Genomic DNA, 12,500 nt, shown 5'->3' on the forward strand with positions numbered 1-12,500 from the left:
TTCACTTATTAAAAACGAGAACTAGAGAAAATTTCGTGATTTGTCCTTAGTTTTGTAAGTTTTATTCTTGACATACTAAGCAGTCTCGGTGAATGGATGAAAATGAGAAGAAAAAAGAAAGATAACAAATAACAAGGAAAATCAGAGACTTGTCCTCATTTTGAAGTCATTTTTATACTTTATGTCACACCAAACAGTCTGAGCAAATTCCATGAAATGTGAGAGAGAGAGAGAGAGAGAGAGAGAGAGAGAGAGAGAGAGAGAGAGAGAGAGAGAGAGAGAGAGAGAGAGAGAGAGAGAGAGAGAGAGAGAGAGCTCAATACCCCGCTTGCAAAAAGACATAAAGGAAAAAAAAACATTAGCCAATTTATATTCGGAGAAGTCTCGATGCTCCTCCCTCGAACTAACAAGTAACGTAAGGAAAACATCATTTTAGCTACCTTGAAGTGAAGCAGGACAAAGGAGTTTTAATTAAATCACGCCAATCAATCATGAAGTCCAATAACGAACAAGTTCAGGATTTATTTCATTTTGTTCTTTTGTTGATGCGTCGAGAAATCTGAAGTTGACAGATGGGGGAAAAAATGGTGCAAGCGAAGAAAGTTAACATTTATTTTCTCTTTCTCTCTTTGATACTTGAAAAATAAAAAAGAAACTGGCTTCACTGAGCTTACGTGTGCATTAGCCAAGCCAGTTCTTTCGCAGCGGGGGTCGTGCGTTACAATTGAGCTGTTCAAAGCCGGGATAAAGCGAACTTCTAAGCTAGTCAACTGAACACTCGCTGCAGTTCCGCGTTCACTTCCCGGCGAGGAGTGAGTAAACTTGTGAAAACATAATACTGCATTACCTCTCGGGGCTTTTCCAACTTGAGCGAGGAGAGTGTTCGAGTGTTCACTTAGCAAATTGAAGACAAGTGTACTGATTAAAACTAAACATCTCGCTGAAAAATATCACGAGGAAAGCTGCATAAAAGAAAAGGCTGTATAGAGGAGGGCAGGTATTCCAGTATTCACAAGCCAAACGGGAGGAAAGTATCGAATATTCACAAACCAAACTCGAGAAAACTGCTTAATTCAAACCAAACATTTCCACAAAGTAAAAGAAAAAAAAATAACAATGAAGAAAATCTCGTAAACAAAAATGACGTAAAAAAACAAAGGAAGAACTGGAATAAACTCATCAACTAGGAAAAAAAAAAAAAAAAAACGAGAGAAAAAAAAGAATTACAACCAAAACCACACGGCTACCACTCTAGATAACCGCCCCCCCCTCACTCCTTGATGGCAATGGGCGCCGCTGAACAGACGGGGAATCAAGCAGATGGAACAATGACTTCTAATGTTTCCTGAAGACACCTGAGGCTCTCCCGCCGAGGCTTCCACTAATGACGTTCCCACTTGAGACTCTCCCTAGTTTCCTCCCAATTAAAGAAGTGGATGGAGTAGATGAAGTGGGCGTGGCAGCTAAATGAGTGCGTGGAAAGGGCGTTGCTGGATGAAATGAGAGGGAGGAGAGACCGCGGAGACTAAAGAGATTGGTGGAAAGATGTGGTGGCTCAAACAGTGAAAGAGGGGATGAAAACCACAAACTAACAGAAAAAGGAGGGAATACAAGGACGAAAAGGCTACAATAAATGATGAAGTGGTATTATGAGTAGGAAATGAATGATGGCTTCGATAAAAACGGAAAAGAAATTGACTTGGGAAATTAGTAAAGAAATTGAACCCCTTGAGCACCACGACGCGTTTCCCTGTTCATTCTACTTACTATTTGGTGACTTTACACAGCTTCAGAAACTCATGTGGGGGATTAAAATAGTGAAGACTGCGACCATTAATCTTCTGACCTCCATAGACCTTTACTAATGTCAACAAAACTATCTAATCGTACACAAATCTCAAGGTAAAAAATGTGTCCCAGTATTGAAGGGGTAAAAACAAGGAGTGAAAGAAGTTACCTAATAAACCATAACATAATTTTCTACACTCCTTCGGGCTGCTGACGATGGAGTTAGTTACAAGACACGCCACTGGAGAAGAAGCGAAAGGAGTAAAGTAAGGCAAGATAACGGAGGAGGAACAAACAAATAGTGGCAGTGCTTGTGGTGGACATAATGCAGGGAGAGGCGATGGTGAATGTGCTTATACAGAGAAAGACGTGAGAAAACGATGCAACAGTGGATGAAAACTCTGGCTACTGTGAATTGGCTATACTTGTGCTTGCTTTTTACTACAGTGGGAGGAACACACACACACACACACACACACACACACACACACACACACACACACACACACACACACACACACACACACACACACACACACACACACACACACACACACACACACATACACAGACGTTCTTGATCGATACACGGTGCATCAAACTTGGTAATAATATGAGGAGTGAAAACGTTATTGCTCTCACTTATTTGCAAAGTTTCAACAGCGTTCGTTCACTGATCATCTATATATCGATATTCAGCCTGTAATCTCACCCAAGTTTTAATACTCTCTCTCTCTCTCTCTCTCTCTCTCTCTCTCTCTCTCTCTCTCTCTCTCTCTCTCTCTTTCTTTCTTTCTTTCTTTCTTTCTTTCTTTCTTTCTTTCTTTCTTTCTTTCTTTCTTTCTTTCTTTCTTTCTTTCTTTCTTTCTCTCTCTCTCTCTCTCTCTCTCTCTCTCTCTCTCTCTCTCTCTCTCTCTCTCTCTCTCTCTCTCTCTCTCTCGACCTCCCCTCACCCGCTGTGACCTCTGACCTGACACATGACCCGGATGTTTTCATGGTGTGCTTTATTTACTTCTGTTTAAAGGTCTTTGTGTTTTTGCCAAGTGTTCGTGGATGTGATAATAATTCGTATTGAAAGGTGTGTGAACAGTACGCCCCTACACTCCTTGTTGTTGTTGTTGTTGTTGTTGTTGTTGTTGTGACCTTAATTAGCTATTCGTTTAAAGACTTATATATCTAAAAAAAAACAGACTAAACGGTTATTATTAGTATTATTGGTGTCATTATTGCTGTCATCATTATTGTTATCATTGTTATTAGTAGAAGCATCGCCATTGCCTTCTGCATCACCATCACCATCACCATTATCACACATTATCGTCATTATTATCCATTTAATTAATATTACACACACAAAAATATATATAATTACATATAGATATCACTGATTATATTCTCTCTCTCTCTCTCTCTCTCTCTCTCTCTCTCTCTCTCTCTCTCTCTCTCTCTCTCTCTCTCTCTCTCTCTCTCTCTCTCTCTCTCTCTCTCTCTCTCTCTCTCTCTCTCTCAATCTCTCTCTGTCTCTTTCAATCTCTCTCTCTCTCTCTCTCTCTCTCTCTCTCTCTCTCTAACCTGTCTATATCTGTATGCATGTATGTACCTCTATTAAAAATACTAACACAACACTCACTCCAAACACGTAACTTTCGTATGTACTCCAAATACCTTCCATCAAAAGCTACACATTACGTAATCAACTCCACAGGTGAACTTGCAAATGGGAACGGTCAAAAATAGGGAAATAAACCCCGCCTTCATCCACTAGAGAACTCACGCCATTGGTCACTGGGTATAGAAGAGCGAATCTGATTGGTGGTCTTGACGATGAAGGCTGGGTTTGTCATTCAGGTTAATATTGTTAACCTGTAGACGCTAATAATGATCTCTATGGCATGAGTTCTTCACAGTTACAGGTAAGGTTGTTTTATTATTATTATTATTTTTTTTATTTATAGTGAATCTGTGGGAGTTAATAGAAAACGTGACTACAGGGGGGGGTTTGTTTCACAGGGAGGACTCGCCAATTTTTCTCAGGCTCAAGGTAATTAGTAAGGTTTGTGTATAAATGTATAGGTTCTGACATGCGGAGAGGTGAGGAAAAGTAAATAAGATGTGTGTAAGTATCAGTGACCTTATTTGTGCTACCGTAGTTCATTGTGTTATTATTATTATTATTATTATCATTATTATTGTGCTATACATTATTAATTTTATTGTATGTATTTAGTTTTGCACATGTCCAAGTGGTTGTGTGTATGATGAAATACATTTATACAATAGATATGGTGGATTATATTGCCATTATCATTATTACTATTATTATTATTATTACTATTATTATTATTATTGTTATTATTGTTATTATTATTATTATTATTTTTGCTGTTATGATGACGATGAGGAAGAGGAGGAAGCCATTCAAGTTGATGAACTATATACGTATCAAAGTAATCCAATCTTAGGGCTTACGTATTTCACCACCACAACCAGCACTACCACCGCCACCACCACAACCACCACTCACACACACTACCACAACTACTACAATACCCCACCAACATCACTACCACCACCACCACCACTACGTCCTGGCGGCACGTAGCTGGTCTCCCTCAGCGTCTGTTTTACTCTTATTGATCTAATTTAGTTTGCGCAACAAGCTGCCGACGTCGGAGCGGCCCGCGGCGAGAGGTAGGGCGGCAACACCACACAGCAAGGGATTACACCTGGACACACATGCGAATTTGAGGTGTATTGATGGAGCACAATGCAGAGATTATGCCACACACACACACACTCACACACACACACACACACACACACACGGACAGGTGCAGAATGAAGGCTCTCTGTATACTGAGGGTACAGGCCGCTGCAGGTGCGTGGCCTTAGGTGCTGGTTATCCCGTACGGTGCTGAGTGCTGAGTGCTGTGGAGTGGGTACAGGTGTGGGTAGAGGTGTGGGTGGAGGTGACAGGGCAAGGTGGGGGCACAGACAGGCGGGGTTGCGGTGGTGATCAAGGACGGGGTGTGGGCGAGGGCTAGGGCAGGATACACACACGAGAGGGTCGCTGCGGGCGGGGGCGACGAGGCAGCGGTTTTGGGGGTGTAGAGGAGTCGCTGCGGCTCACTTGGTTTGCGCTGTGCTGGGCGACACCTCCGCCACCGCCGCCGCCAGGAGGAGGAGCGGCAGGGACAGGAACAAGGCTGGTGGGCCGTGGAGCTCCTCCGATATTGGCCTGGCGGGTGATGGCAGTTCGCAGGGAGCCGCGGGACCTGTGCTTCAGGCTGCCTCTGCCCACCTGTCGTGCGTCACACCAGGGCGGGTTGGTTACTCACACCTCCTTATCCTCCCTGTGCCGCTTCACACACGCACACACACACTCACCCTTACCCGTGTGCACATGAGGACTAGACACACGATCACACATGACTCACCACCATGTACACTCTTTGGTTGCACACGTATCACCACAGGAATGACACGCGGGGACACATTGCATGGCTAAAACCTGAAATAAATGCATCAATTACCAGGAAACGATACAAACAACGCACACAAAAAGCTGCTGCAACGATGTCTGCTTGTATAAACAACAAGTAAAACATACACAAACAATACGAAGCAACACTCAGGTCTGGCAACACTTTTCCCACTCCCTCCCTGCCTCCCTCCCTCACCTCGCCTCGCCTCGCCAACACACCAGCCGGCCAGAGTTGTCACGCGCCGCACATATTATTACAACCCTTTTTTTTATTAACGCGTCATTCCAAAACAACACGACATCAAAGCCTCTCATTCCCTATCGCCTGAAATTCCCCTCACTACTCGCACACTCGCCAAGCCGCTACCTGCCCGCCACCACCCGCAATGCACCACGACCGCTGCAGAAAAAGTAACAACAACAAACCTTACGGGAGTATTATAACTCGCTCCCTCCGGATAATCGCTGTCACTCCGTTGATGACCTCGCTTAACCGGACACTCGGGTTCAGAAGTGGCTCTCGCTCCGCCGGACACTTTCGGAGCGAGTCATTTTCTCGGCAAATTTTGTCATCAGGATCGCTCATTTCGCACCAGCGGCCTTTGCGGGGACCGGCCCAGCGCTAATGACCGAGTTTCCAATGAAAGCACAATAACCTCGTTTGATGGCAGTCTCTTGCTGGCTGCTCTCTCTCTCTCTCTCTCTCTCTCTCTCTCTCTCTCTCTCTCTCTCTCTGTGTGTGTGTGTGTGTGTGTGTGTGTGTGTGTGTGTGTGTGTGTGTGTGTGTGTGTGTGTGTGTGTGTGTGTGTGTGTGTGTGTGTGTGTGTGTGTGTGCCTGTTCTGTTTTCGATATTGTTTCATTTTGCATATTTCATCTTATTCTATTATTCTCTTCCATAATTAAATCAAGGGATGCTGACGATTACTTCCTTTTCAATAGTCGGTGCCACATGACCCTGTTATTGCCTCGCCTTAAATCAATCAACCTCTCTCTCTCTCTCTCTCTCTCTCTCTCTCTCTCTCTCTCTCTCTCTCTCTCTCTCTCTCTCTCTCTCTCTCTCTCTCTCTCTCTCTCTCTCTCTCTCTCTGATTTCCCACGTGACTATTCTCTACCTTTCTCAACCTCGACCTCCTCTGCCAGCTTCCCTTACATTTCCCCTCAGGTGACTTCCCTTCCTCTTACTCTTAGGCTTCACCACCCACTCTCCTTCCCCTCATTCCCTGGAACTAACCTCTCCCTCTTCCCCCCCCATCCCTTAACTACCTCTGCTGAACCTGTCTGACCTTTCTTCCCTCTTTGTGACTCGCGCTGACAAGAACTCACGAACTTTCTCTCCCATCTTCACTTTCTGGGTAGTATTTCTCCAATCAGTAAAATGTTGTGGGGTAGGTGAGGAGGAAGAGCAGAAGGGGAAAGGGGAAAGGGTAAGGGAAGGCTGGGGTAAGGTAAGAGGAGAGTATTGCACAAAGGGAAGTGTCTGGCCTCATATCACGCGGCGGGTGAGTTTATTTATATTTGCCTCTCAAAAGTTAGATTGGAGGCCACGGTTCACCTCCCATGGATGCAAAATAAAAATAAAAATGGGGAAAAAAAAAAGAATGGGAGTTTCAATAGACGGTATACAAAGTTAGAACGTTCAATAAATATCGTCAGTTTTGGGGTCCCCCGCTCGAGTGATGGGATGGGAAAAAAATTATTCTTACCTTCAGTGTCTGTTTGTCTGTCTGTGTCTGTCTGTCTGTGGGGTGGTATAACGGTGATGCCTTGGGGATAAATGTTGATTATAATTTAGGCCTGAGTGAAGGGGTTTTATTGCTCGAGGTAAAAGATTTCATTAACTTGAGTGCGGTTTAAAGGAGCAGGCAAGAGCGAGGTGAGAGAAAAACACATGCAAACACAGATCCACCCACCCACCCACACACACACACACACACACACACACACACACACACACACACACACTCAGCCACCAACTAATTAATCAGAGCTCTCATGGGCCACTAACTTTCCATCGTTCTTTAAGAATTCTGTCAAAAAAAAAAGGAGAGGAAAAAAATGAAGGCTACCTAGACACTGCCTGACGCGCTATTTGTCACTGTCACTGTGTGTGTGTGTGTGTGTGTGTGTGTGTGTGTGTGTGTGTGTGTGTGTGTGTGTGTGTGTGTGTGTGTGTGTGTGTGTGTGTGTGTGTGTGTGTTTCCAGGAGTTTAACAATCACTTTACACAGATTTTTAGAATACTGCTTCACTTCTCCCCACCTCTCTCTCTCTCTCTCTCTCTCTCTCTCTCTCTCTCTCTCTCTCTCAGCAATCACACCCAAAATAATGAAACTACCATCACCATCACCACCACACACACACACACACACACACACACACACACACACACACACACACAACATAAGTAACATAACACACAGACGCACGGGAACATTGAGAAGTGGAGAGACAGAGCTGCACAATTTCCGGAGTGCCATTTAGTGCCAATAACACAACCTGACGGGCATGAGAGGCCTAGAGATGATCCGCTTATGCATGACCGTCACCTCGTAGGCCTTGACAACTCAATACTCGCCCTGAGGAACCAGTCAACACCCCTGGCAGATCAGTCAAACGTTCAGATACAATTCAATTCACACGTCCTAGCGATTAAATTACACGCACAAGGTCACAAGAGAGAAGGGCTTCGGTATTAACCCCTTCAGTACAAGACGCGTTTTCATATTCATTCTTCTTACTATTCGGTGATTTTATACAGATTCAGAAACTCATGTCGGGATTGAAATAGTGGAGACTGAGGCTATTAAACTTCTAACCACTATAGATTCTTCCTAATGTCAATAAAATGGTCTAACTAATCATACACAAATCTTAGGGTAAAAATGTGTCCCAGTAACTGAAGGGGTTAAAGACTCTAGTTAACAATTGATTAAAATAATGAAGACTGTGCCCAATAATCTTCTGACCTCCATTGATCTTTCCTAATGTCAATAAAATGAAATCGTACACAAATCTCAAGGTAAAAAATGTGTCCCAGTACTGAAGGGGTTAAAGGCCCTAGTTAACACACAAGTTAGAGCGCATGTTTTAAAGGTGGAGGAGATAGAAGTCGAGTCTCCATAAGTTGTTTTTAGCAGGCGTCTTCTCCCCCACAGCTTGCCACCAAGAGGGAGATGGATGGTTACGCCTCCTCCTGTCAGGTGATGGATAGCGCTCCCTGCAGGATTAGTTTATAGAGTAATGAAAGAGGCGTGGAGGGAGTGGTCCGTGAAAGGCACAGGGAAACACAGGGAAATGCAAGGAGACGCAGGGAGAAGCAGAGAAATCAAGTTAAAGGCATGTGAAGGTGTGTTGTGTATTGTTAGTGTTTGTGATACTGACGTGTGTGTGTGTGTGTGTGTGTGTGTGTGTGTGTGTGTGTGTGTGTGTGTGTGTGTGTGTGTGTGTGTGTGTGTGTGTGTGTGTGTGTGTGTGTGTGTGTGTTCCTCGTCTTCATTATTGTGTTGTTCCACGTGTTGTTGTTGTTCCGTGTTGTTCAGGTCATTAGTGTGTCATCCTTGTATTAATGAGGCGCACAAAAGGTGTTGTTAGCAATCCTCCCAGTGTCGCCTCCTCGATCCTACGGCAATTATTTTATCCTACACTCTCCATACAAGAAAGGAAAAAAAAAAAAAAAGAAAGTCATATTAAAAAAGGGGAAGGTATTTTAGTCCTTTTTTCTGTGAGTGACCTGATTATTTTTTTTCCCCCAGCAACCTCACCAAGTCTTCTTCTCGATCCTACGGCAATTATTTCATCCTACACTCCCCATGCAAGAAAAGGAAAAAAAAAAGGAAAAGTATATTAAAAAAGGGAAGGTATTTTAGTCCTTTTTTTTCAGTGACTGCCCTAATATTATCTTTTTCCCAGCACCCTCGCCAAGTCTTCTCCTCGATCCTACTACAATTATTTTATCCTCCACACTCCATACAAAAAAAGCGAAAAAATAGGAAAGATATTTTTTGTCCTTTTTTTTTTTTCAGTGACTGTCATGATATATATATTTTTCCCCAGCAAGCTCGCCAGGATCTCAATGTAACGTCAGCATTTATTCCCTCTGTCAACACTCCATCACGGCGAATCAGTGTTAACTTGTGAGTCTTTATGATTGTGTTTGCTCTTGTCACGCTGATTCCATTCCCGCCCTCACGTAAAATATTCCAGTGTGGAGAGTATATTTTCCTCTCTTTCATAAATGTTTACTGGTTATCTCTCTCTCTCTCTCTCTCTCTCTCTCTCTCTCTCTCTCTCTCTCTCTCTCTCTCTCTCTCTCTCTCTCTCTCTCTCTCTCTCTATATATATATATATATATATATATATATATATATATATATATATATAAATATTCTCTGGTGAGTGATTTTTAATAAAGCTTCATCCTTCACCACAGAGATAAATATTTTTCTCTCTTTCTTTTATCCATTAATAGACGCCAATATATTTTCTCATTCTGTCACCTGTCTCTCTCTCTCTCTCTCTCTCTCTCTCTCTCTCTCTGACGCAGCCTTCACCTCAGAATTCCCTCATTTTCTCTCGTTCTCTCCTAAATTCTTTCCTCTCAGTATGTAAAAAAAAAAAAAAAAAAAAAAAAAAAAAAAAGGTGACATTAACACTTTTCAGCAGCGCATTCACTTCCAATTCGCGCCCGGAGGCAGGCAAGGCATCGGCGGTCGCTTCCCTGGCATAAATGAGCAACGCAGGGAACACAGGCAAGTCAAGCAAGTACAAGTGACTAAGCAGCGGGTAGTTAATTAAAACAGAGCATATCAAACACAACTCCAACAGTGATTCGTAATAGACTGGGAGGAGACACGTAGATAGCCATCCCCTCGTGCCTCTCTTTGTCTCTCTAGTCCAGTGGAAGCTATTTGGCGACTTCAAGAGAGCTTTCGCGATATCAGTAATGGTTTAACAAGGCTTCAGCGTCACCAATAGAGGAAGCAGCTATGAAATACTGACTAATCACAGCGACTGCCTCTGGAAATGAATCAGGCGAGGCTAAAGTCTTTGAAAATACGAGTTCTGAGTCTTCCACAAGAGAGAGAGAGAGAGAGAGAGAGAGAGAGAGAGAGAGAGAGAGAGAGAGAGAGAGAGAGAGAGAGAGAGAGAGAGAGAGAGAAGCACAAAGTTTCATCATCAATATTATGCTTATTTCTGGACTACTCTCTCTCTCTCTCTCTCTCTCTCTCTCTCTCTCTCTCTCTCTCTCTCTCTCTCTCTCTCTCTCTCTCTCTCTCTCTGTCGTATCTCATTCCCTGGTGAGGTTTCTTCTTGATCGACTTGCACTTAAAGGAGAAAAAATAACACGAATGAAGAGCAGCAGGAGGAGGAGGAGGAGGAGGAGGAGGAGGAGGAGGAGGAGGAGGAGGAGGAGGAGGAGGAGGAAGAAGAGAAAGAAGAAGAAAACGACGACGACGAAAGGAACAAAGAGAAAGGAGGAAGTGATAGAGATGAAAGAGGAAAAGGAACAGAAGAGAGAATTAGAGAGGAAGCAGGAAAAGAGAAGGAGAAAGGAGCATAACATAAATGAATGGAGGAGAAGGAAATGGACGAGGAGAAAGGAGATAGGAAGGGTAATTGAAGGAAATGAGGAAAGCGAATGTCTTCAGATACAAAAAATGAGAATGGGAAATGAGCAGGAAGGAGAAGGAGGGGAAAACAGAGGAAATATAAGAACGTGGAAAGAATAAAAACATGAAAAAGGAGGAAAAAAATCTGTAGGAGAAGGAGGAGGAGGAGGAGGAGGACGAGGAGGAGGACGAGGAGAAGGACGAGGACGAGGACGAGCAAATTGAAAGCGTAACATGAACAAGACAAGTAAAGAAAGCTCTGGTGAAGCAAAAGAGAAAAAAAGAATGAAATAAAATAAAATGAAAAAATGATCTGACGGATATGAAAAGAATGAAAACACGAAGCCATGAATGAAAACAATTAAAACCATGAAAGAAAACAATTAAAACCATTCTCCCATTCTCCCACAATTTAAGTAAAAAAAAAAATGAAATGTTTGGAATCTTTAAACATCGCTTCCTTTTACAGACGTCATTCTTTATACACTAAATATGTTTGAAAAAAAAAAGTAAGGAAATAAAACTGAAATAGAAAAACAATAATGAAGAAACTGAAGTAAAATGAGAGAATATGAAAAATAATAATGAAGAAACAGAAGCAAAATAAGAGAATTAGAAAAACATTAATGAAGAAACAGATGCAAAATAAGAGAATTAGAAAAAAAAAACAATAAGGAAGAAACAGAAGCAAAATGAGAGAATAAAAAAACAGCTATACTTATTTATTCAAGGATTTATTCACTCTACATTACCTGAATATGGAAAAAGGAACGAGAAGACCAATACAAAAATAAGTAAGCGAAAAAATAACTTAGCCAAATCTATAGTACTTGAAAAAATAAATAAAAACGATAATAGCAATAAAAGATAATAATAAAAAAAACTTAGACAAATCTACATTACCAAAAAAATAGAAAAAGATATTAATAGCAATAAACATAATAAGCAAAAAAAAAAAAAAACTTACTCAAATCTATATTACTTAAATATGGAAAAAAAAATGACAATAAAAGCAATAAAAGATAATAATAATAATAATAATAAAAATTTACTCAAATCTACATTACCAGAAAATTAGAAGAAAATAATAATAAAAGCAATAAAGAATAATATAAATCACCAAAAAATAAAATAAATAAATAAATAAACGTAGCCAAATTATCTAAAAAAAAAAAAAGAAAAAATAAGCATCTTTTTCTTCACAAACATTCATTTATTCAACTAAACTTCAAATTTTTCCCCTTCCTTACCATCACTATTACATTCATTACCCCCATCACTTCAAGTCCCTCCCATTCCCTCACGCCACATACCTAATAAATTCATACACCCATTCATTCATTTATTCACCTAAACTTCAAATCTTTCCCCCTTCCTTACCATCACTATTACACTCATTACCACTATCACTTCATGTCCCTCCCATTCACAATCATCTATATGCCATACACTCGCATTTTCATCACTAAATCTAATACATTCACTATACGCATTTATTCATTTACTTATATTTTCTCCCCCTTCCTTGCATCACTATTCTCAACTCATACATTTATTATCACCATCACCCCACGTCCCTCTCATTCACAATCACGTCTAATACATTTATTATACCTATT

The 12,500-nt window shown here is 41.6% G+C and overlaps 1 protein-coding gene across 2 annotated transcripts in view; it reads right to left on the reverse strand.

Moving 5' to 3' along the window:
* The window catches only part of LOC123512999 (multiple PDZ domain protein-like), a 945,060-nt gene that overhangs the window by 335,054 nt on the left and 597,506 nt on the right, over window positions 1–12,500 (reverse strand). The window contains exon 17 of one of the 2 annotated variants that reach the window (XM_045269789.1): window positions 4,847–5,089. The exons of the other annotated variant lie outside the window; for it this stretch is intronic. Coding sequence (XP_045125724.1) covers window positions 4,847–5,089 — 243 coding nt within the window. The remainder of the gene's footprint in view (window positions 1–4,846; window positions 5,090–12,500) is intronic. 2 annotated transcript variants of the gene reach the window in all.

This window comes from Portunus trituberculatus, chromosome 35 (genome assembly GCF_017591435.1).
Source record: "Portunus trituberculatus isolate SZX2019 chromosome 35, ASM1759143v1, whole genome shotgun sequence".
In the NCBI taxonomy this organism is placed as follows: Eukaryota; Metazoa; Arthropoda; class Malacostraca; order Decapoda; family Portunidae; genus Portunus; species Portunus trituberculatus.